This window comes from Pelophylax lessonae (assembly GCF_965119305.1).
Source record: "Pelophylax lessonae genome assembly, chromosome: 3".
NCBI classification, from domain to species: domain Eukaryota; kingdom Metazoa; phylum Chordata; class Amphibia; order Anura; family Ranidae; genus Pelophylax; species Pelophylax lessonae.
Window position 1 is genome coordinate 592,415,269 of NC_138770.1, and position 27,121 is coordinate 592,442,389.

At 40.4% G+C, this 27,121-nt stretch overlaps 1 protein-coding gene across 1 annotated transcript in view; it reads right to left on the reverse strand.

Moving 5' to 3' along the window:
* MACROD2 (mono-ADP ribosylhydrolase 2) overlaps positions 1 to 27,121 on the reverse strand; it is a gene marked incomplete at its 3' end in the record, with an annotated part of 3,247,744 nt that overhangs the window by 1,906,316 nt on the left and 1,314,307 nt on the right. Inside the window, 1 exon segment of the mRNA XM_082250969.1 lies at positions 24,675 to 24,791. Within this exon segment, the coding sequence (XP_082107095.1) occupies positions 24,675 to 24,791 (117 nt within the window).

A 27,121-nucleotide genomic window follows, 5' to 3' on the forward strand; every position in this document is an offset into this window, starting at 1 on the left:
CCTCCTCGTCTATTTCCTCCTATTGCTAAAGTTTATAGGGCAGGCTATAATATGTTGATTATATTCAATCATAAAAAAGGCTTAGTTTTAATATAAATCATTAATACATGTAATTGTTAATATCAGTAAAGTAAAAAAAGAGCCATGGATTCACATGCCGTCTGAACAAAATGAAAGCTAGTGTCAATCTTTGACTCTGCCTAGATCAGGCATGTCCAACCTATGGCCGGGGGCCGCATGCGGCCCAGAACCGCAGGCAATGCGGCCCACTGCCCCCTGACAATTTCTTTTTTTTTTGCTGGGGAGGAAGGAAGTCGAGTCAGGGGCATGGCCACAGAGGCAGCCTCGGAGGGGATCATCCACTAGTTGTGTTAAATTAGTGCTGGGTGGGGGGGGGGGGGGCGCGGCAGCATGGGAAGGGGGCGCGGCGGTGTTTTATTACTTATATACCTTAACTAATAGTATATATTTTATATGTGGCCCGAGAAAATTTCGCTACACTCAATGTGGCCCAGAGAATCCAAAAGGTTGGACACCCATGGCCTAGATCATAAAAATGAACAAAAAAATACACATTTTCAAAAAAGATTTATTGGGAGCTGTAAAACAGTTTATATGATATGTATCCTTTTTTTAAAAAAATTGCTCCCCTGAAACAGTTTTTCTTTTAGTCCTGAGACCAGCACAGTGCCAATCAGGGCTGGCCAGACAAAGACCCTCCCAAGGATCTTTCCCCGTAGATGCTGAAGAACAGGGAAAGATCATGTGACCACACAACAGCGCTGCAGAAATAAGGTAGTCGGAGGATTTAAAAAAAAAAAAAAAAACTAAAAACAGTGGCATAGTGACATGATGTATATGGTTTATGTGAATTAATTATGGCAATTACCAGTTCTCTGTTAAATATTGAAAAAAAAAGCAGGGGAGTTCTAAATGTACCCATGATGTGCCAAATGTAGCAATGCACCAATAGTTTTTCTAAACTTAATCTATTCTGAATGGTTGCTAGAAGGAACTGTACTTTGCTTTATTAAAAAAACAACAGTAATCTTATTGTCAATCAGTCTAAAACTGCAAAAATATGCCACACGCATTGACAAATAAATAGCGGATATTTGAAATGTTAATATTTTGCTTACAGAAGAAAGCACCAAAGCAATTTTCAGAGATACCTTTATGTCATCGTAAAAAGTCATAAAGCTCTGTCTCTTCATTATCTGGAGCAATCTTGGAAATAGATTCTTCTTAGAGACAAACACACATAACTATTAATGGGCATACAATCACACAGTAATTTGTTTCTTTCCAAAGCTATCATTGTACAAAACTACAAGAGTGTCACTAGCAGGTGTCTCAAAATTAATCCAGAATATAATTATACTGTAGTTTTGCAAATACCACCATAAGTTTCTGCTGCGAGCTGCAGGCTGAATGAGAGCAGCAGAAATGATTACGCTCGCTGGGGTCTAATTAGTCCATGTGGTGTCATTTTAGACAATAGCAGTATGACAAGAACATATCAGTATGGGGCTGGCATTTTGAAACCATTTTAAAATATTCTGTAGAGTTTAGGAATGCTATGTCACACAATCTATAGAATGTATTATAATCAGGAGTTTTCAAGATGCACTTAAAGGGGATTTAAGGTTTAAACTACAAGTGGGCCCAATCTTTATTCTCCTCCATGTATCTCCAAGGGTCACACTAGTATCCTGCAATGGTCCCGTCATCAGTGGATACCCTGGCTAAAGGCAGTAGGTGACAGGTTGGAAAACATGGCACAGCAGCTGGATTGTTCCTTATGTGCTAGTACGTGTACACTATTCTATCAAAAGTATTGTGACTCCTGCCTTTACAGGCACATGAACTTTAATGGCATCCCAGTCTTCGTCCTTAGGGTTCAATATTGAATTGGCTCATCCTTCGCAGCTCTAACAGCTTCAACTTTTCTGGGAAGGCTCTCCACAAGGTTTAGGAGTGTGTCTATGGGAACGTTTAACCATTTTTCCAGAAGCGCATTTGTGAGGTCAGGCACTGATGTTGGACGATAAGGCCTGGCTCACTCTAATTCATCCCAAAGGTGTTGAGGTCCCTGTGCATGCCAGTCAAGTTCAAAGCAAGGTCCATAAAGACATGAATGAGTGAGTTTAGGGTGGAGAAACTTGACTTTTGGAATGAATTAGAGTGGAGATTGCGAACCAGGCCTTCTCGCCCAACATCAGTGCCTGGCTTCACAAATGAAAGAATGGTCAAACACTCCCATACCTTGTGGACAGCCTTCCCAGAAAAGTTGAAGCTGTTATAGCTGCAAAGGGTGGGCCAACTCAATATTGAACCCTATGGACTAAGATTGGGATGCCTTTAAAGTTCATGTGCATGTAAAGGCAGGTGTCCCAATACTTTTGGTAATATAGTGTATGTGCACAGTGGATATCCCCATTAGGAACAAGTGGATCAATTTCAGAGAATTGGACTTCTCTACAAAAATTACCAAAAATGGTGCCATTTAAAGCAGAAACTCTCAATTTTGCTTTGCTTTTAAATTTTGCAAAACTTGATTGAATTTATTTCTCCTTTATTTAGAGCATTTTGTATTTGGGCTAGTTTATACCTCTGAGGTCAGTAAAAGTGATCCGTGGTAGATCACTTTTCACAGCGCAGCAAATGATGACTGACATGCGTTCAGGAGGCGATACTAGCACCTTCTGAATACCTGTTTTTTTTTTCTTTTGACAGCCAAATGGGCTTTTACCATGGTGAAACTATGAGCCTAGCATTTTGCACTCAATTGTGGCACAGCCCCATTTACTTCAATATGTCAAATTCAGTGATGGTACTGCCTGCTGAGGGAAACAGGGGTAAAAGTTTGCCGAAATGCAAATTATTGCAGAAAAAATGGTCTCAATGGCTCATTTTTACCACCACACCTACTGCAAGTGTAAACTAAGTCTTCACATATTTTTTTTGTTTTTATTTTATTTTGGTGCATATTTGAAAGTGATTTGTGTACTGTGCTTTAGATTTTTTTTATTTTACTTTTTGTTTGTATGTATTTTTTCTCTTTTTAAAAAAAAAAAAAAAGTAAATCCTGAGGCCAATGAGGGGACATTTTTGGACATAAGAACACATCCAGGATAGTTGAGGAGTTCCCTCAACCATCAGAAACCATACAAAGCCCATTGCACCCATTAAAATGTATTTTGCCAAAATAATAAAATGACTTCAATTTCCGGACATTTGCTAAGTGTGAGTAAAATAAAAATGTTCAACGGTATTCATCCCTAATCCCTATACTACACCTATCCGGGAGGAATAATATTTTTTCAAAAGAAAAAAAAAAAAAAAGATCCCAACCCCTTTCCGTCTGCCATCTAATCACACTGGTCAGCTTTTTTTTTTTTTTTCCTTGAAATACTTTTTTCATGCGTCTCTGTAGCACCACTAAATCAGATAAGTATACATTCCCATGTGTCTACTGCCTGCATTTACTGCATAGATTAGCACTAAAGGTAGCCATGCATGCCTTAATTTTCGCTTATTCAGTCTGCAGGCTGAACAAGTGAAAATCAATTGATTTCCCTCATCAACGCTAACTGTATGGATGAAGGAATCACCACTCCTGGCTATTGTATTCAAGAAGCACACCCAGGGCTGTTGATAGGATGCACTTACTGTTTGCCTAGTAATTTTCCACCAGGTTCAGTCATTTTTTTCGAGCCACCTTTAACCAGCCTTCATTAGTACTGTGTCAGTGTTCTAATGTAGCTACAAGCAATTGATGATTAATGTGCTTTTATTAGCACATTATTGAACGGCAAGAAACTGAAGAACAGTCATGGCCTACAAATTATTTCTAGTCATTCTGAGCTGGAAGCTTGTTGGATCTATCGTTGGATCTTTTGTACGCTTGTTCTACTCTCCTTTGATACTGATATTCCAGTGCCTTGAGCAGTGAATTCATAGAGATGTGGGCTTGACCTACTTCCTCAAGCATTGCAACATGAATTCATGGCTGCCTTTTAGCTTCTGTGGCACTGAGTGGGCAATTTAAGGAAAAGAGGTACCCGTTGGGAGCACTGAAAATACTACATGACTCTGTGGGCAGAATGCTCACTAAAGCCTCGTACACACGCAACGATTATCAGCCGACCGATCGGCCGTCTTTTGTCCAGTGTTGTTGTGTTGGTTGAAATGTGCTCTAGACTGCACACAAATTTTATCGGCCAACAAAAACCAACTTCAGAAGTGATGTCATGTTCTGGTTTACTTTCCGTGTGTTTTTTCTTCTGTGAGCATGCCCAGTCTTGCTCATCTGATTTTTGTCTGCCGAAATCTGTACTGACTGATGGAAAATCGGCCGTTCTGTTGATGGTATGCACACCAGATTTGGTTCGGCCGAAAAGTCGGAGTCGGTTGTCGAAAGCATCATACTAACAAGCCGACAATCGGCCGATCGGACGTTGCCCGAAAATTCACGGCCAACAATCGTTGCGTGTGTATGAGGCATAAGCCTTTATCATTTATGTCATGCACCCTTGGGGATTGTATTTTTAATTTTTAGAACCCTCCCACCCAGAAGTCTGGCTGAAAAATGTCAAATTAGCAACCCCTATATCTTACCTTGTTACTAGAAATTAAACCTTCATACACTATCTCAGCATTACAGAAACAATTGATTATTGTCAGTGATACTTTTTTATTTGCACTAGCATACAATTTTTCAGGACAAGCTTTTGGGGGGAAGGCTCCTTCTTCAAGGTCCCAGCAGTACTGAATCACAAAAGTTTTAGTAGAATATTAAAAAAAAGAGACAATCTCTGAGGGAAAGGTAAAAAAAACACACAAAAATACATGGCAATGGTAATAAAACAAGCATAGTTGGTGAGATTAAACAGAGGGGGAGCTATAATGTTGCATGACGACTGATAAAATCCATATCTAAATTCAGGCCTTTATTTTTTTGTGTCAAAAAAGGAAGAGAACATCTCCTCCAATACGAAGAGAAGAAAAAATAACCGTGTACCTCTAGTAACCACATTCAATCCAGTACTAGAAGGGATAAAAAAGATAATTAAAGATTTATCATACAGCTGTACTTCCAGTAATGTTGTGTACCTCATCCAACGTAAAAGATGTGGCAAAGGATCTTATGTTGGTGAAACATGACAAAAGTTGTAAGCGAAGATGAATTTTCACAGACATACCATCAAGGAACACAAAAATGAGGAGTTCAGCAAACCTGTGGGGCAAAATTTCTCACTCCTGGACCATGGAAGACTATGGAAGACCTCAATGTCTTGGTTCTTAAAGGAAATTTCAAAACTTTTCAGTAAAAGAAAACTTTTAAACTAAGAATGATAGTTCTACTTGACACAAAAAAACAATGGCCTAAATTTAGATATGGGTTTTCTCACTCATTATTCAACTGTTTTAGGACGCACTCTGTGGCGGTCATCTGTCTTATCTCACTAACTATCCTTGTTTTATTACCAATGCCATGTCCATTAGGGTGTGTTTTTTTTTTTCCTTTTCCCTCAGGAGATTGTCTCTTTTTTTAACATTCTGCTAAACGTTTTGTAAATCAGTACTCCTAGGACCCTGAAAGGGGGGGGGGGGCATATCCCAAAATGTATCATGGACAGCAAGTGCACTAATACGGCTACAATCGCCTCAATCAAGCATGACAGGAGTAAGAAAGAGTGGTTTTAATGTTTCCCTCCCCAGCAGCACATTTCCATCTTTCTTTGGTTCCCCCAGTGCTCTTTTCAGCTACCAGGGGCAAGTAAAAGGAGCCCTGTGCAACCTTTGAGTCACTCTATTTGGAGTTCACAGGGGTGAGAATGGGCTACCTGCCCACATGCAGCAGCACTGAGCCAAGCACCAGCACTGTCACATGAAAGAAAAGCAGTCAAATTGCTAGTCTATAATGTGGATTACTATTTTTTTTCTTAACTTCAAGTGACTAAATGGAAAGGCAGAAAATAGGTAAGTATGTTATGCTTCAGAGGGAGGCTGTCTGTTTTCATACCCTCCGCACTCCTCTACTGCCCCAGGGTCATGTCCTTCATACTTTTTTCTTGCACATACTGCCTGCTGTAATACCCATTACACTCCGCTTCCAAACACACTGCCCATCATTATACCCCCCCATCATTTCTGTCTTGCACGTACTGCTCACCAATGTTCCCTCTAATTTTTTACTGTGCTGAGAAAATAAAAAAATTTCTGAGCGCAAACCTTTAGACTGAGCAATTTCATCAAAAATCTTATATTGTCACAAAAAGTGCATGTAGAGTAGATTTTTTTTGACCATGGGGTAATACAGATGTATTTCTTTTGGTTACATGAATAAACAAGAGACAAAAAATGATGGGAATATCAGAAGTCATTTTATTTTTACAAGGTTATGCCATCGACTATCTGGATGTCTAGTTATACTGGAAGAGGACACAGGTGCTGGGGAGAGGGGCAAGGCATAGCTATAAAATAGGTCCAAATAAATATCCAAACGTTCATATTACCAACAAATAAATATAAAAGCACATTCACAGTGCATATGATCACTTAAGCAACTTTTCACACCTTCATACACATTATGATGATATCTGCAATAGCAACCTAATGACAATAATAATAGATTTGTGCAGTAGCATGCCTTGAAACATTGGTGGTTCCCCCAGGTCCTTGGTGCTGCATTCACCAACACCACAGCAGCATCTCTCCCCACTTCTTGCCACCAGCCTCAACAGTTAGACAATAAATTTCAGAGCTGAGGAAAGCTGCCCCCATAGTTGCCAGCGTTCCCCCCGCGAGACCCGTGCACTTACCTCACGGCAGCTTCTCTTCAGTCCCCGCGTCTCCTTAGTCCTCCCGCCTCCTCCTCGGCCAATGGCATGGGGTTTGCCTTTCGGCCAACCAGGAAGCGGGAGGACCCGCTCCCTGATTGGCCAGGAGCAGGATCCGTGTGACAATAGCGAATTTTCATTCGCTATTGTCACACAATGGGCGGGCTCGGGGCGCACTGCTCTGCTCCCCGGCCGCCACAGTAAAATAATGTAAAGTTCCTCGGGCAGCCCGGCCGGGACCATTTGCGGCTGTGCGGTCTGAACTTGTGCTGCGCAGGACCGTCAATTAGACTGCGCGCAGCTTTAAGGGAACATTGCTGCTCACTGTAATACCCTACACACTACTTTCCTGAACATACTAACAGCCATCATACCCTTGGCACTCCCATCCTGCACACACTGCCACCATCCTATCCCCACATTCTTTTCTTGCACAAACTGCCCACTGTTATACTCTACATATATAACTCCTACACATACTGCCTGCCATCACAGAAGCAGCATTACTCTTCCAAACATACTTCCAAATGCCATATTCACGAAAACTCCTCTAGTACATATATCTACCTCCGGCATACCTTCTGCACCTCTTGCCTTACCATACTTCCAACGGTCATGCCCTCTGCACTCCTTCACAGCATCTATTACCCACTGTAAAAGTTCTTCAACATTGTACACTCCCCAACCTTGTTTTGGAATGGGCACACTTTTTGCTAGTCTGCTTTTCAGTAGCACCTACTACACCTCATGAGGATTAATCTTGTGTTCTCCTATTTGTCATAAAAGTCATAAGCTAATCTTCGAGGTAAAACCTGTTGTCAATGTTATCTCAGAAAGAAAAAGATTTGTTTTACTGTAAAAGATATGACATCTAAAAAAAAAGAATTTCTGGAATGCTGCAAAACAAAGGAAACCTTTAACTTGAAAAATGACATCAACAAAAAAGTCAATAACAGAAAGGACAAACACACAAAGTTGCAACCAAGCACTCGGAATTCCAATGAGTAACATATCCCTGAATAAACAGTGACTGGTAAAACCTACCTGGTACTGATATAATAGAAAGGTATTTAGAACAAGGAATTTTCGCTTTTAAAAAGTGAAATATAAAAATAGTTTCCTAAGCTATTCCTGCTTTGCCACTATTCAGAGTTAGATAACCCTTGTGCCAGTTTCAGAAGCACGTCAAATGCATTGCGAGTTAACCACTTCCAGTCCAGGCTAATTTTGACATATCTCTCTTACATGTAAAAATCACAATTTTTTTGCTAGAAAACTACTTCGATCCCCCAAACATTATATATTTTTTAGGCAGAGGCCCTAGAGAGTAAAATGGTGGGAGTTGCATATTTTTATGTCACATGTAATTTGCACAGCGGTTTTTAAAACGCAATTATTTGGTAAAAAATACACTTAAATAAAATTTTAATGCACAAAAAAATATATTTTAATACCCAATTGTTTGGTAAAATTTAAAAGAAGATGTTATGCCAAGTAAATAAATATCAAACATGTCACATTCTAAACTTGCATACAGCTGTGGAATGGTGCCAAACTACAGTACTTAAAAATCTCCATGGGCGAAAATTTAAAAGCCTTTACAGGTTACCAGTTTAGAGTAAAGCCCCGTACACACACGCAGATCGTCGTCATACAAATGTTCGTCTTTTCTCCCCGGGATGTCGGTGTCTGTTGAAAAGTGCAAAGACAGCACAAGGACAGCACAAGAATTTTGTCCGCAGACTTCAGCTGACTGCAGAAGTGATGTCATGTAATGGTTAACTTTCCCTGTGTTTTTTATTTTCTGAGCATGCCCAGTCTTGCAAATCTGCGGTCTGTCGGCTGATTTCTGTACTGACAGGCGAACAATCGTCCGTTCTGGTGTCTGCAGACAAAAATTTTCATGTTTGCAAGAAAGACTCTTGTCCGCGGATTGTGTGCAGACATCTGTCGGAGGCACCATACTAACACGCATACAATCGGCAGATCTTTCGTCCGCCGACGTTTGTATGACGACGATCTGCGTGTGTGTACGGGGCTTTACACAGGAGGTGTGGCACAAAAATGATTGCACTCGCTCTGATGTCTGTGGTGACCCCTCAAATGTGTGGTACGATCAACGTTTACATATGCGTGCGGGACCAACGCGTGTGTTTGCCTTTTGCGTGCAAGCACGTGGGACAGGACTTTTTTAAATTATTATTTCTTTAAATGTTATTTAAAACATTTTTAACACTGTACCTTTACTTTATCAACTTTATTTTTATCAAACGGTATGAACAACATTCCTTGTGAGAGCATGGGCCATGACAGGTCCTCTTCATGGAGAGACCTTGGGGTATATGCGACCTCACAGCTCTCTGGCCTCCAATCAGTCAATCAGACACAGATCAGGCCATATCAGCTGCTTCGCTGGTTGATAACAGGTCAGTAAAATAAGGACCAAAACAATGACAAAATTCTTGTTGCGTCCGGTTTCCAATGTCGCAAAAGAAGGGCAAGAACTTCCATTCCTGCCACTCTTCTCTGAATGCAACGGAGGTGATCCTATCCTTACTGGGCTCCCCGATCGCTCGGAAGAGTCCGGTAAAGGGTAGTAGCAGTAAAAGTGATCAAGTGACTGCTTAGCCGCTCAGATCACTTACTTTGTAGGGAATTTCAGGCTGAATAAAAAATATCTCTCAATCACTGCTGCAGCAATAACCAAGATATCATCGCTCCTGTCCAAGGATGTATATGTCTGTAAGGCAGACAGGAAGCGGTTAAGGGGAAAAATGTTTTGCATGTGAAGTCAGTTTTTGGAACTATGCATACAGACTGACTAATAAGAGTAAAAAAACAATGCAACATTATGCACAACAACATAAACATCAATGAACGCTGTACCAAGCAATCCAATTCAAAAGGATTAAAAAATGCACATTATAGGCAAAATGCAAAAGTCTGCATACACCAGTCAAGTTAGTCCCGGGTGTGTGTGGGGGAAGGGGGGTGTAATCCTTTCTATATGTCATCATGATTATGGTCATTGGGAAAGAAAGTGATGAAAGATTACAATTACAGTTGTCACTTGAACGGGACAGAAGGTGACTCATGGACACCAGTTCCAATGAAAACTGCATTCCGTGCATGAAAGTTTTACTTTAAACCTCAACTTCCAGCTAAGCCTGTATTTGAAGAGTTGGGTAAACCAATAATAGAGTTGTTCCCTTTGGATTCAAATTTCATTTGTGTTAAAAGTTGTCTTAACCCATTCTGTCAAAAAAGTGTTCGCAGAAAACGTGGGTAACGTGGCACTCCTTTTCTCCAGTGATCTGAATGCAAAGGTAAAAACATGTATTTTGCTAAATGTCTTTATATGTATTTCCCAATGCACAGATTGCCCAAATGTTAGACAAATGAGCATCCAACAAGCCAAAGATTATGAAACCATGATTAGAAAGTAAGAGAAATTTTTTAATTATATTCCCTTTGATTTGCTTGTTCTGCTAATGAAAAATTATGCTATGGACCAGCAGCTTTAAAGTGATTGTAAACAATCACCTTGTAAAACAATCCATTCAGTTTAAAATAGAAATTAAATGCAAAACATTTCTGTATAGATATAAAAAGAAAAATTATAAATACCTTTTTCCCTTTTGTATAAGTGATCATATTCTCTCTGTTCTCAGCTGCAAAGGAGCTGGGTAAGGAGAAGCAGCATCAAACTGAGCTTCCCAGTGAATGGCTGTGCAGGGAGGGCGTGTCAGGACAAGTCTGATCATTGGAGAGCACTCCGAGTTCCCAGCATAGCTAGAGAACTGACCACGCTGTGCTCTCCTGCTTAGTGTTGTCAGTTTTTAATAAGAAAGCAAGAGGACTAGCAGGAACATCAGGGGTTTCATATAAAAGGAAGCAATTCAAAGAGAAAAGGATACTTTCTCATACAAGTACAGGGTACAATAGCCACATATCAGGAATATGAGGTATTGGGGGAACAAACCCTTTAACCTTCACCAACTTTCTATGCTGACACCCCTATGGTGTTGACACCTTGTGGACGGTGAATTATCTGTAGACAGACATGAGTGTGGATAGGAATGACCCACAAAAGGGCTCACTATAACTATAACAACTATAGGGCAGCCCCAAAGAAAGAAACAATATCACATTACTGAGAATTCCTTTTGGTCTTTGTATCACATTTTTCTTGTCTTGCTATTAACGGAAAACATAGCAGGCTTCTTATCATCTTTGGCTTCCTTTTTGCTCATTCTTTTGCAAGAATATCCTGCAATCAATTAGAAGTCAATCCAACCAGAACACGATGGAACAAAGATAAAGTAATGTAATCTAAATGTTTCATTAATCCACACACCCAACATACACACATGGAATAAATGACTGCAAAAGGGTGGTAAAAAGTCTAAAGCAATGAATTTCGATAGAATTCTGGATGCCTTCATTGAAGTCAGTAAAAAGGAAATGACCAGAACCCTTAAATGACCAGAACCCTTAAAATGATCTAGAAGGAAAGAACAATCTTTTTTTTTTTTAAATTCCTAAATATAAGACTCTCAATCAATACATATCTGTCATCTGGTAATTGGAGCTGGGTAAAACTTTACACATCTAAAGATGTCAAAAAACCAATAGTCAGCAAGTTAATGTGAAGTGTGAAGATGATACTTAGCGAATTAAGTGATAACAATGGCAAATGCTCATAAAGAATATTCAATTACTTTAAAGGATATCGTGTAAGCACCACTACCTCTGGGTTCATACATCTATACCAAGTAGACAAACTTGTCAGCTCAGCAGCTCAACACAGACAGAGGCAGCTTTTTTATGGGTAAAGTAAAAAAGAAACACAAACAGGCATAAAGCAAAAACTGTAAGAAAGTTTAGATTTTTTTTTGCATTGCTTTACAAACATAAAAGAGCTACCACATTGTAATGTGCATGTGATTAAATAAACATGAGCTAAATAAGACACTAATCTAATGTTGCTGATTGCAGTTTTGGAACCTGTACCTCCACTATGCTGGACCTGGGACAGTCTAAAGCTACAAAAAGCCAGCGTGCCAACCTTGTACAACTATGAACAGAATATGTAGTCATGGACTTTGTGTGGACATATAGAAGAGAAAATGAGTACCATAAAATCAACTTTATTATGTACCATTAAAATCTATAACACAACATTAAAAATTACTCTCCACATAGGGGTTCACAACATTCAAAGATTCCGATTACAGTTCACATGTGGACTCAACGCATTTTCCTTTTCAGGAGCATGAGTGAGAAAATCAGTACACTGGAACCCACTCTCTAATAATCTTTAATAATAATTAAGAGTAATAGCAGTCAGTAGGATAGACTGGCATTAATCACATTCATAGGGTGCCAACCCTCCATATTTTCATGGACAGTTAGTAAAAAAAATCCACTTATGTCTCTTGACCGTAAAAGTCCCTGGATGAGAGAAAAGTTGGCAGCTGGCTGCCAACGCAATGGGCGGCATATCTTGTGTTTCCCAATAGCAAAGGTTCCAGACAATGCCACTACCACATCTCTAGTGGTTGGTTACTAGGACAACCCGGTGTCTTAGTCAACCACATGCTTGCATCAGGCTCACTGCTCCAACATTCAGAGGAGGATGTCGTAACTTCCTCCTCCAGACCCCATTCTCCCTGTGCTTTGCCTCCCAACTTTCACCCTGCCACCAAGAACAGACCCAATGTAAGGGTGGGGAACTCTGGAGAGACTGATAGAAGGGGGAACTATGGCAACTTGATGTAACGGGAAATCATATAAGGGGGAACCATGATATAAGGTAGGAAACTCTGGGGACACTGATTTCATTTGGAAGGGGACATTGGGGACCCTGATGTATAGAGGGGAACCCTTGGAGATCCTGCTTAAGGAGGCACTCTGATGACCCAGATGTAAGGAGAGGGGGGGGGGGCTCTGGGAAGTCTGATGTAATGTCCCATAGTAAGTAGGAGGATTTTGTGGACACAAGGAATGAGGTTTAGGCCTATAGTGTAAGCAGTGACTTGGCACAGTTTCTCTTTAATCACCTGCCTTTATGCCCCGCCCACATTAGGCAAAATCTAGCCAAGTCCATAATGTGCCACAGAACTTGTTCTCTTACTGTATCCCACGATGCCCCAGGCCTTTCATCATCCTACTCACGCTCACATTTTGTCACACGGTTTTTATTTTTTAATTGTAAAGCCAAGCAGATTGCTGGATGAGAAAATGATAATTGTTTACACTGTTTAAATATGGTTTGTCTTTGTTTAGAATTGGAATTTGTCATATTTCAGGTTGTCATTAAATATGTGCTCAGTCAGTAAATTTTTCATATTTTTTTAGTAAAAAAAAAAAAAAATCATAGGGAGCTGGCAACCCTGCCCATAGAGTGATTACTTGTCAGGGAGAGTAGCTAGCATAAAAATTGTCCAGATCTCCATGGTCCTAGCAAGCATGATGGGGTAGGTGATGACACTGTAGTATATAAGCAGCTTTCCAACTGCAAATAATCATTGCACACTATTAAAAAGCAGTCTACCCAAAAGAGATATTATAGGTAGGTGGAGCTTTGTAAGGCATAATCAACAGGTATACTCTTCTTTCTCTTTGTGACTCCTTTTGTGAGATCAACCTTCCCATGTTCCCTACCTTCCTACATTCTCTACCTTGGAATGTAGAATGTTTCTGGTCATCTGGAGGATTTTCTCATTCCTGCTGTTGTATTATCCACTAACGCATTTAGTCCCGTCCCCCCCCCCCCCCTTAATGGCCACAGATGGTGGTTATTCCTGGAAACACAAATATCACTCCACCAAGGTACCTAAAAGCTACATTATACTGTTTGTTTTTTTGCTTTTTTTAGGGGATTCTTTATGTGCAACTTTTCAGCTTCTTCCAACAGACAAAATGCCAGTTCTGGATAGATTAACACACTTAATGGTTATATTTAGTGATATCAAGAATTGCTTATCCATTTTTTTTTATTTGACCAGAGTTACATATTTAGTAGAGAAATGATCATGGCAGCTGATTTGGTAAACAATTTGTTTGTAGATTGTAAAGCAATTTCTCATTTTAATAGGGGAAAAAAAAAAAATATATATATATATATATATATATATATATATATATATGAATGAATATGAGTACATATGTATGAAATCCCAAGTTAATAAGGATGCTGACATTTTTACAGAAGCTATACTAAATTAAGCATGCCTACGAATGAAACTGTCCAATACACACGCCTTTTTATACCACTGCTTCTATTTTCAAAAGACTATTATATTTTACTTCTAGCCAAAATGATGCGGAACTCTGGAGAATTGAGAATGGAGGAGGTTTCAGCTTCTTTTGACACGTACCAATAAATAAATTTCCCTCGGTTCTACACGGCCACTCACATTCTTTGTGGAAAAACAAGTTGTTAAGCTTTAAAGTTTCACATAAAAATTCCCCCATAATCTTCGTCTCAGACATCGATATTCCAATTCATATTTACAAGTGTGCACAGCTGCTGTCTGTTCATACCTTTGGTCATTATTCGCAGAGACTGCAACTGTTCAGCAGCCAAAGTTTCCAAAACACAGAGAATGGCCATAGGTTATATGAAGGTTGTGTTCAAATGATTTGCAATAGTTCTTACCTCTCTGCAGTTCAGATCACCAGAGGTAGAAATCAAAAGCTTGACCAAAAGTTATTCTCATTGGCTAAACACTGTATTGAGTGTTACTTTTTTCCACATCATACACAATACCCAGCACTTTCAATTATAGAGGAGCATGTAACCTCCTCTCCTGTGACAGTGCTTGGATATAGCAGCCAACTACTAGGCCCCAGCAGTGTCACATAACCAGGGGTGTGATGGCATCGGTCCACTAAGGTCACTGACACCAACCAGTTTAATGCCAGCCATAGAGGAAGAAGTAGTAGTGAGAGATTGCTGGTAGAGTATGTATAGGTGAAGGTCAGAGTGTAAAGGTGCCGGGGTGTTGACGGGGTTCCTTTAAAGCACATGTAAACTCCAATGATAATTCAAGATATTTTGGCGAATATCAAAAACAGTGTCATAAAAAAGAAATGTTTAAACTCAGTTACGGCCAAAGTGTATTATAATATTACATTTTGGATAAGGCATAAATAAATTAGAGCTTATTACAGGGTTTTTATACCGTCTGTGTTCACATTGAGGAGATTTAACTTCCTGTCCTATTGATACCCAAAACACACGGGTAGTTCGCAAGACAGGAGGTAAAGGAGAAAATCTCTTAAATTGGCATCTAAACAGCAGTAAAAAGGTAAAAGGAGAACGTGAGTTGTAGATCAAGGCACCCGAAGAAGGTGCAAATGCTTTGTTTCTTAGCTTGCAGTTCAGGAACAAAAGCTTAGTGGTTAATTTAGCACTTGCAAACACATATCACAACTTCTTCAGTATAAATATCCCAGAAAGTACTGATAATGTTAATATTCAGCAAATGTTAAAACTCAGTTTACGCATGTAAAATCCTAATACAGTCCGGTGACCTCCAGGACAAGGATTCTGTCAGTGCTGCATTAGGACTGGATGGCATTCGTGCTGGCAGGGCTGATGTGTTTCAAGGGAGAACCCTCTATATCAGGGCTCTGATGAAGAGCGTTCTCCCTTGAAATGTGTCAGCCCTACTAGCACGGATGCCATCTAGTCCATCTGCAGCACTGACAGAATCCTTGTCCTGGAGGTCACCTGACTGTATTAGCATTTTACATGCATATTTACAGCATGCGTTTGTGAGTATTATGTATGACACTCTTTTTTACCCTTCAATAAAATGTTTTATGATATTGTTCCAGGTTGGTGCACCCTTCTCTTGTTTTTGTTGTTTCCTAGTTTATGTGGATGCCCATGGTCCTGAGAGGGCAGCAAGAACCTAAACACCATCAACATAGCCTTTCCCTTTAGCACAGCACTAAAGTGCAGGAGAATGATTTGCTGTTCTGTTATGTTAACACATATGGCTAGTCAATATGTTCTGCGCACACATTTTAAAAGACATGGTCACGTAATTACCATCTTGCACTGCACATAAAAAACCCATACGTTCATTAAACACATACTATCTTTCTGGTCCAGCTAATTGCAATCAAACAAAATCATACCATTACATTAATCACATGTCAGTCCAGGGGCTTGATAAATTACATTTAATTGCGATCATGGCACATAATTGTCATGAAATTTTCAATCATTGTTAATGAGGTAGAAAATATTTTGCCTGGGTCAGTAAATAACAAAAAATGTAAGACATCCCCCCATCAATAAAAGGTTAATGAACCCTGAGTACACACAGTAGAGTGATTTACTGCCCTTAATAAATCAACATGAAACATGAACAGGAAATTGATGATACCTAAAATTGGAGCAATTTCTAGAGATATTTCAAATCAGGTTCCCTTGCACTTTAAAGCTATGTTGTTGCTACAATAAAGCTAAGATGGCCAACCTATGCTTTACAATTACTGAGCTTTTACAACCCCCAGCAAACTTTGGGGCTGTTCAGGAGGAAGGAGCAGGTAGAGCATTTGAAGGGCATGGGCTTATCTTCGTTTTGCTGTAGACACAAAGTGTGTAACCCATGGGTTAGATGGCCAATTAGTGTCCCAGAACCTACTTTTAGAGTCTCTTGATTGTTAAAAAAACATTTCACGGAAAATTATGCTGGGCAAACAGGGATACTTTTTTCACCGAGATACAACATTGGGCAATTCTCCTGACAATTTTCTTGAAAAATATTGTAGTATATTAGACAACCACAGACAGAAATGTGACAAAAAAAAACAACGAAATAACAGTTTTACATCTTTTGGCAAATGTATGCAACAAAATCCCTTGTTTTAACTCAAGTAGTTGAGTATTACCCTGTGTATTACCCTGCCTTTATAAACCTTTCCTATTTTCACTATCTTCAGGGCCAGTGCCGACAGCTTTTATTGACTTCAGAATAGCTTACCTTCCCAACCAAATCAATGCAAAAGCAACTGAGGCAAGCTGACTGCACCTAACTGATCCCAGTAGTTACCATTGTGGCTTTGATAGTCAAATAAGACACGACAAGGAAGAAGAGGCTGAAAGCGACAGTTGGTCATCATTTTACACTTAAAAATGACAAGAAAATGGGGAAAGGGTTTCTCAATTTTGCCATTTGGTTCTAGGTATACAGAGGCTGAACAGTAAGTACAGAGAACAGTCCATCAGAACACTCTGATGAGTTGCACTGGTAAGTTCAGCTGTCTTAACTTACCAGTTACCAGCTGCCAGCAAAATAATGACCATTTACTAATCCAGCTCTGTTGGTGATAAGTAAAATTAAGAGAGGCAGCACAGCATTATGGAGAGCTATTAAATCCATTTTTTTATTTTGCATAGTGTGGGAAAGAGTTGCAACTTCTATCAGTTTTCTAGTGTTGTATGTGTATCTACTGGGTGTATTTCTAGTTCTACTGCACCTTGATCATTGAAGCCTAGTAGGGGTGTCATTACCACTTGTTGCAATAAAGCTTGGCAAGTGAGATCAGAAGCAGTTGTGCAAATATATGTTATTTTGGAGTTAGAGAAAGGTGAAAGAGCCCAAAGTTTAGCCAGTACCTGGGCTAATAGTATACATACATGTTTTCAGTGGTGATCTGGATTTAACTTGGGTTCCAGAGGTACAGGTCCTGCATCTAGGGTGTATGGCACACAAATCAGCAAAAATACTTAAAAACACCAGCTGCAGAGATTTTAAAAAAAATCCTAAAAATACACATTAATCATTGCTCATTCAATATTTTCAATACCACGTGTGAAAGGGAAATTTATGATTTGAGGCAATACGTTGTAGCAGCTTCTGACTCTCATGAACAAACAGATTTCATAATTGCATAAGAAACCCATCCAACTTTTATAGAGTCCCCACCACAATCATTAGATTATCATATAAAGATGAATGCACTCTGCACCTCTGCTTGTCAAAGATGAAATCCTGATATGTATGCTTTGATAACCAGCACATGTAACTGATATGACCTTTCACTGGCATCTCTGATGATTAAAGAACACAAAACAAATGTGTCATATTACCCACCTGTGTCCTGCAATCATTAATTATTAAATAAATTTCAAGCATATGTCTCTCATGAACAGAAGGCTCCTGAATTGTTTTCATTCTAATTTAGAGACCTGAGAAATCTATTGTTTTGCATAGGCCCAATCTATTGCAATGACGGAATTCTGATCAGGCCACTTTAGAGGGGTAGATAAATTCCATAGCCGCATTCTACGAACTGCTACTGTGCGTTAACATGTGACAGATGCCTTCACAGTAATTGCCAATCAGCCTTTGCACAGCAGCTGAAAACACAATATATCAGTTTGATCTCTCTGGGCATGAACATATTCACTATCCACAAATCTACATGAATAAAATAGATTTTTTTTTTGCCTAACAACCGCTTTCAAGGCAGTCAAACATTATCAAGTGTACGCAGCTCGGAGCACCATTATTTTTCCAAAAATTCAGGCTGTTATCAGTTGACATGTATATATTATACTGGCTAAAGAAGGCTGGGTCATTTCTGTCACTCCATTACTCCTTGTAGAATTAAATGGAATGCTTATTATTTACACAGTAATAAATGTGTAGCATTAGGAGGATGAGAAACTATTATTATTATCAGTTTAATCTTACACATACTGGATAATACATTACGGAAACTGTGTAAAATGGAACTGTGAGTTTTATAGTATGCTAATAGCAGGGGAGGACTGAGAGCTTTTAGCCTGTAAGGCACAGACAATTGACTAGCCTTTTCATAGTTGGGACAGTTATTTTTGGGCTTAAGTGCCCCACACAAAATGTGCTACATCGGCACGATGAAAGGGGGGTACTGTCCTAAAGAACATGGAACTGATAATGGAGGGGGAAGGTCTCATAATGGAACATTCATAGTGCAGATGCCAGAGTAGGAAGCCATGAGAACACTACACAGACAAGCTCCGTTCTCAACAAGAAATCATCAAATTGCACAAATTTATTTTTGAGGATAGCATTTACACTTTATTAGCCAGCTTAAGAGTCCACCTCCAACCATCAAAAAACTTGTGTGCAGTGTTAACCCAATCATAAGTAAGAAAATGAGCATATTTGTGTCAAATCCACAAAGCAATACGTTTTAGCTTCTATCAGCCCACCTACTTAGAGACTTCTCAACTTTGGACTGAGAGAACTACTGCATTAACTTGCTACTTTAATCATAAGGGCAAACAGTCAAGCACCTATGACTTACCTTCCCTAGAACTTACCAGCAGGAGAACACTGGTGGTGCCTCCCCACCAAATCAAAGATAAGTATCTAAGATAGGGTATAGCACTTTTGATATTGTGCTACTGGCTGTTCCAGTTACAGATGCTGTTTGTAATGCAGATTATACATACTAACTGGATCTGTAGATTCTATAGGCACCAAACATGAAACCAAAGCAACATCTTGTTGTTTTGTGGTTCATAGTTTGTTTCGGAGATGGAAGGGATGGGAAACACCTTTGTAATAGAAAAAATTATTTCAATAAAATGCATTTAGTTGAAAAAAAAATTGGCAAAGAAGGCTTTTGCCTGAAGGCAGGTGAGGCTAAGAAGTGGACTTTTCCCTGTGTAGTTGGTGATCACACATTTTTTTGTTTGTAACTATCTGTAGAAATAGGATTCCTTGAAACATTTTTGTACTTGCCATAAAAAAAATGTTTGGAGTTCATTGGGGGACACAGGATTCAGAGACAATGGTGTTCTACTGCTGCCTATGGAAGAATTTTAACACAGGCAAAAAATAAAAAACCCTAACCCACTCAATGTAACCCTTTTCACTCACAGGATGTCTCATTTTAGTAGAAAGGAAATACTGGGAGTGAGGTTATAGACACAGAGGGGAAGGACCTGTGTCTCTCAGTGAAATCCAAGAAAATAATTTCACACTAATTCTCCTATTTTTTGTTCATTGAGGTATTCAGAGACAATTGGAATGTCCAAAAGCAGTCCAACTGAGGGTGGGCAACAGTAACAAAACACTGGCAGGCCAACAAAACAAAATTAAAACTGGGGGTTGCCTGCAGCTCAAGGAGCTACCTGAAGGACCTTACTCTTAAAGCAGGCAATAGATGAGGCCTGAATATCCAACTTGCAGTACTTTGAAGAATCTGTGGACAGCTGGATGCCTTGCAAATCAGTTGCCTGATGCCAAGAAGCTCACAAAGCATTCACATATCTAGTAGAATGTGCTTTGACAGGAAAGCATAGAACCCAATCCTTGGGGCCATAACCTTAGCTGATGATCTGTCTGAAATGGTGAAATAAGAAGCCGATTCTCCTTTACAGGTCCCTTAAAGGATGACAAAGAATTTCAGCCAAAATAAGCAATGACACCTAGATATACATGCACAATAGGAACTACACCCAGACAATTAAGGGAAATCACCTTCTGATACATTGGGGCCAGACAGAGGGATAGAAGAAAAATTTCCTGGTTGAGGTTAAAGGCCAAAACTACCTTAGAAAAAACAGAAGCCCTGGGTCTCAACACCACTTTGTCCCGTTGTAGACTAAAAGTGGTTCTTTACAGGACAAAGACGCCAACTCAGACACACACACATTGTAGAGGTAATAGTTCTGACTTCAACTTTAAGTAGGATAAGCCCCAGATACACCTACTGATGAATCTGCAACTACAACGTCTGCCTGCAACTCTGACTTCTGAAAATCAAGGCTCCAACCTTTTCAAGGTCTTAGCTGTCCATATCACATTGTCAGTTATACCTGGACCAACTGCTCACTCTACAGGAGGTCATCCAGATATCCCACAAAAAGAATGCCCTTGGTGTGTAACAAGAACACCGGGGCCAGCCCCTTGTGAACACTAAGGCTGCAAAAGATGAAAAACTGAATGACAGGGCCAGAAACTTGGGAGCCCACAACAAAGCAAAAAGATCACTGAGGTGCAGGAAAAGAGGGGACTTGCAAGCATGCATCATTCCTAGAAACAATCTCCTGTACCAAGGCATCTTCAATTCTGTCTGACCAGATGTCTGCAAAGGCTAACAGACACCAATCCACTCTAAAAAGTGGGTTTTTCACTTTATGATCAAGAATATTTGTCAGCATGCTTGGGGGATTTGGTTGCCCAAGGCTTACAGCTGATATGGGTACCTGGCATAGAGATGGATTTAGAGTTTGAGGCCTGGGAGGAACAAAAGGAACTTCTTCTGTGAAGGCAAGATTGAACAGCTTATTAGGAGTATCCCAGTCTCCATAAAGAACATCTGGGACCAGCAAGTGCACCAGAAAGGTTATAGAAAGAGATCCTAGACTGATAGCACCACTGGTGGAAGCTGAAGCTTGATCTACGCCCGGAAGCAGAGGCATAGCTACAACCTTTAGTTCCCCGATGCAAGAAACCATGAAGGCCCCCCCCCGACCCCATCCCGGGGCTCTTTCTCATGTTTTGCAGTGGGCCCCCTTCTGCTGTCTTGAGGCCCCCACATGGTGGTAGAACACCAGGGCCCAGTCGCAAGTGTGACCTCTAAGACCCTGGTAGCTCTGCCACTGACCCTACTATTACTAGCGGGCATTTTGGAGGATGTAAGGGAACACTCTTGAAGATATAGGGGGGTACTCTGAAGGTACTAAAACAGTATCTTAAGAGTGCCCCCTTACGTCCTCCTGAGTGCCCCCTTGGGATATATGGCAGTAGTGGTTGTGGGGAGGGGATGGGAATCGGTGGTGGTGGTGGGAAGGAGGGATGGGATCAGTGGCAGGGGAATGGAATCAGTGACAGTGGTGGGATCAGTGGCGGTGGTGGTGGTGGAGGGATGGGTTTAAGGTCAGAGGGATGGTGGGGGATGGGATCACTAGCAGAGGGATGGGGGGTGGTATGGTGGAGGGATGGGATCAGTGGCAGGAGAATGTTGGGGGGGTGGGATGGTGGTGGAGAGATGGGATCAGTGGCAGAGCGTTGGGATCAGTGGCAGAGGGATGATGGGAGGGATGGAATCAGTGGCAGAGGGATAGGATGGGAACAGTGGCAGAGAGATGGTGGGGGTAAGATGGTAGTTGAGGGATGGGATCAGAGGCAGAGGGATGGTGGGAGGGATGGGATGGAAAGATGGTATCAGTGGCAGAGGGATGGTGGTGGAGGGATGGGATCAGGGGCAGAGGGATGATGGGGGGGATGGGATGGAATCAGTGGAAGAGGGTGGGCCCCTCCACAGTGGCAGAACTCCAGGGCCCAGTCGCAAGTGCAACTGCTGCAACACTGGTAGTTCTGCCACTGCTTGGACGAAATTTCACCTGATTGAGGCTTCTTAAGTGCAATATCCTCCATTAAAGATATCCAAGACTCTTCTTCAAACATAGGGGTTTATTTACTTAAGGCAAATCCACTCTGCACTACAAGTGCACTCCCTGTAGATCTGAGAGGAACAAGCAAGGAAAATAAAAAACAGCATTTTGCTTGCACATGATTGGTTGTTAGAAATCAGCGGAGCTTCCCCTCAGATCTACAGCGACTGCTTTCCAAGTGCAGTTGCAGCGCACAGTGGATTTCCTTTTAGTAGATTATAGTCCCTGTGACAGAGGCCACTAAGGTTGAATGCAGATCAGCTTGCAATTCCATGCGATGGTAAACCTATGGCCTCTGAAGTCAGAATAAGCAATCAGGGTTGCAATTTGTCATATTAAATCCTGTGGCAAAATCCACCCAGAATAGAACTGAGGGGGGGCATGCATAATGGAGCTATGGAGGACTCAAGAGGAAGACAATATTCTAGTGTGTCAGTGTCAGGCATTTTAATGCTGCTCTGCAGGCAGCATCCGAACTGTTGGTGGATCATAAGATGGAAGGACCAGTTACAGCAAAACTGTTACCTGTGTGCCTGGGATCCAACATGCTGCATTGCAAGACAGAGACAACGTAGCTCAGGTATATATGACTAAGCCTTTAGAATTCACAAACTGGTTTATAGTAGCAGGATATGTTTATATGGCCATATGTGACCAAGCCAATGTGGGCAGATAAAGACAAACCAAGGAAGATCTCTGTCTCATTTGTGGAGCAGTGGTGGAAGGATGCTGCTTTGCACTGAATGGCAGAAGCAAGATGGAAAGTGTGTGCGATACGGACCTAAAATTGCATCATCACTCAGTCTTTAGCATGGTCTCCCCCAGTAAACAAGAAAGAAAAAGCTTATGTCAACAAAGTTCAACTTCTACAACACAACAGTGAAATAAACATCTGTTCCTACAGTAAATGATAGTTGTAGAATAAACATTTTACAAAAAGGGATGTAAAACTTGAAGTTTTAGGCATGTAAATTAAAAAATGAAATAAAAAATAGAAATGACTAAAAATTCTTAAGTTTCCGGGTTACATTCTCAGTCTGGAATAAATACATGTCCCTGCTCTTTTGACTGTGCTAATAGTTTGCATAAGCCTCTAATCCAGGGAATATTACACAATCTGTGGTAATTGCTCAGGCTTCAGTGTGAGGAAATAAGGCACCAAAGATGCTGAAAGACAAATGTACAAAATAGAGTAGAGCTCAGCTATGACTTTGACTTAGAAAATAAACAATATGCTTAAAGCAAAATAGGTGAAGCAGAACAAAATCTGTTTAGTTGTACTAGCTTTTGTGTATCCCAAATGCAAGTACTAGAAATAGAAAATCATCAATAGCAAGTCTATAGCCCAAAGAGACTTTAAGAAACACATAAGAACATCACATGAGGCAAATATACTGTGAATAACTGTGGCCAGGATACTAGGTGTTCTGGCCAGCAGTGGTTGCCTAGCCTGTTCAACTCATTGGCAGGCTCGGGGCTGTCTGTGGCTCTAAGCATGCATATTCCAATCCAGTGGTTAACTACGATTAGTAACAAATGTCTGACTCAAGCATAGGCAGATTTCATCCAGAACTGAAGATCTGTTCCTAACTGCAGGTAACCATTGGATGTGCAGATACATGATTACAGCTGCAGACTGCAAAGGCTTCTTTCAGCCTGACATTGAGTTGTACAGGCTAAGTGTCAACTGCTGATCCAAGCATCTGGAACCTAGCTGCAGATACCGGAGGTGTACCTGCTGCATCGTGGCTAATGTAGGACATGTGAATAAAGCCTTAATCTTCAAGGTGCCACATTATGTCTACTAAGGATTGTACTCTAACTCCAGAAAAAACAATTATGACACTTCAAAATTTAGCATTATAGTAAAAATTGCAATTTATCATTTTTATTTTCAGAAGAAAAGGGCTAAAATCATTTGCCCAAAAATCTAGCTGTAAAATTATGTAAGGAAGTGTAACTTATTAATTGGAGAACAGCTGAGGGATCGTTAACATTAAGCACTGGAGAAAGAAAGGGCAAAAGATGGCTCACAAAAAAAACAGTTTAACATGACCTGCTTTAAATAATAGTATAAAGTATAGTACAATTGTATTCTTGTCCAATACATGCAGACCCCAAGCAAAACCTTTGATGACAACATGGAAAATGCGAAGTTTCAAAGATGTTGAGCAGAAATTCTGTTGTACACTTTTTTCTGATGATGTACTCTGTCTTAAATAATGGTGTTGCGACAGTTATCAATACAGGGGAAATTTAAGGACATGGGTTAATTTGGGACGAGATGTGGCAAATTACACTTTTTATCGAATGGAATACATTGCCTACAAAGAATGTGGCCAAGTTTTGCATTATTGTCCTCACTTCAGTAACACAGTTCCCATGGCATATAAGAAAAAGTAGTGACTTACATTTTGCTGGCAATTGATACCCGCAGGTAATTTTAGCTTGTCCCGTAGGGCAGCCTCCCAACGTACGACATTCAGCCATGAGAAAAGGCCCTGATGCTCGGTGTATACACCCATCCACTGTTAATTACATAAAAATGCCTTGTTAGTATAATATAAAGAAAAGAAAACAAAATGAATAGTGCATTTTATTTCAGAAAATCATAAAAAAAAAAAAAAACAGTCACATACAGCATTAGAGCGGCAGTGAGATATAAAAAAAAAAAAAGAAAAGCAAACAACTGACACTATAAATGCAATATAAATGTCTACATGAAAGAAACAAATATCATGTGAGTCTGAATAACAAAATAGATTCTAGCATCCCCATGGTCAAATATTGCTCATTGCATGAATAATGCATATCAATTACATGCATTTCATATACTTCAATTCAAGACCATGTATTTATATTTCAAAGTTACATGAAAAGAAACACAATCATATATGAGGACAATATTTTTTACAAAGCAGCCATTTTCAATAGAATACTGTTCTGACAAAGGGTTGTACCATCCCCTACTTAAAAAATAAATATATATATATATATAAAATACTTTAGCTCTCATGCTGTGCTCAACATCCACCAAAGATTGGCTTTAGAATGGCTTTAGAATGAGACAATAATCTGATGTAACCATTTCTTGCAATGACAAGGAAATTTTTGACCTTCGTAGGGGGCGATAATGAGTTCCTGGTTGTTAGAGGTGCCCAATATGCATAGATTTCTTAAAGCTTTTCATACAAGAATGTCAGTGTCAGTGATAGTGACTTAGAACTAAAAGAAGAAACCACAGTGGACCAGGAATTTAACACCACAGTGGAGTTCTATGACATAGGCCACCAGAAATTTAACGATATATCTTCATCTTTTACAAGCTTGCATTACCTAATGTTGGTGCACACACTACACCCTCCCCCACCATCCCAGTCCTTGCCGTACTTACCTCCATGATTGATGAGTGGTCAGTGCCCATGCAGATAAAGTAGCAGCTCAGGCATTTGATAACAGCCACAGTTATCAAATGCAGAGAGAGGATTTAAAATACCTGAATGGTTACACTGGCTGCACTCATCCATGGAGTAAGCACAGTGAGGACTAGAAAGAGGTGTTGGGTGTACAGTGTTAACTCATCCTTTCATTTTTTCTAAAAAGGTGAACTAACCCTTTAACGTTTCCCAGTGTTAAGCTTTAAGACACAGAGAGCACTTCCCTAGGCCTAAATGAGCATTTAACCCTTGAATTGGGATTGGACGGGGGAAGCCCTACTGCAAGGTAGGATTGTTCCTTTCCCCATAGATGGACTTGGAAAAAAGGCATACAATCCCTTTAACCAATCAAGATCCACCATTTAGATACTTGTAATATTTCATAAAAAATTTAATAATCAAATAAGACATGTCTCAGAAGATTGCATCCAAGTCACCCCACCCCCAGGGTTTAATCATGGACTCCATGATTAAGCCCCAGGAGCGGAGCAAAACGTGTTTGGCAGTGTGGCTTGGACAGAGTCTGCTGAGGCTGCTATCATACTTACGACATAAGGCTTTGTATTGTGTACAGTGACATTTCTGATGTTCTTTTGTATGAAGTCAGGATGGACTCACATCAAGCCTGCACCTACATCAGGATCGATTGCACAGGGCTGTGAAAGCCTTAGCGGAGATTCAAGTTTTTTCCAGGCTCACAATCAAATACTACATTTTTATTTTATCTCATATATATATATTTATGATGCAATAAAAAAAAAAAAACTTTTCCACATAAACATTACACATATATGTAGCACTGCCCCCTAGGGAGCTGCTGAGTTTGGATTCCCCTGGGTTACCCATAGCAACAGTCCATAAAACTTATCACTTTAAGACTTGGCTCAGACAATGAACAGTCCAGGGGATTTGGTTTTTGTGTTCTATTTTGGAACTTGGATGGTAGAAGGGATGAGTGGGATACTCCAACTTGAACTATGCACAAATTCTGAGGACACTAACTGTAATGAGTGCGGCAAGGCCGCTGCTTTGCCTTGCCACTGAAGTGAAGTGGAAAATAGGTTCCTGACTGGATTTCTCTTCAGGGTCCTGACTTGGTACCCCCTTTCTTACTTCCCATGCATTCTAGCCCCTTGTCCACTGACTCTCCACTGGCATGGTCCCCTTCCTGGGCAGACCCCTGACAGGCATCCCAGTACTCACGGACACTGTTTTTCCCTGGGTTGCTCTGCCTTCAGCTTCACTTGTCAGTATCCTGGACCTACTGGCTCAGCATCACACACTTGATTCATTAGGCCGACTGCCTGTGACCACCTTCCTTGCTGACAGGAGGAGAAACCAATGTCACCCTCCTCCTGGGACCTGGCTTCCTGCCCAAAGACGCCATGCCACATGTGCCCCTGGCTTTTATAGCCTATCCC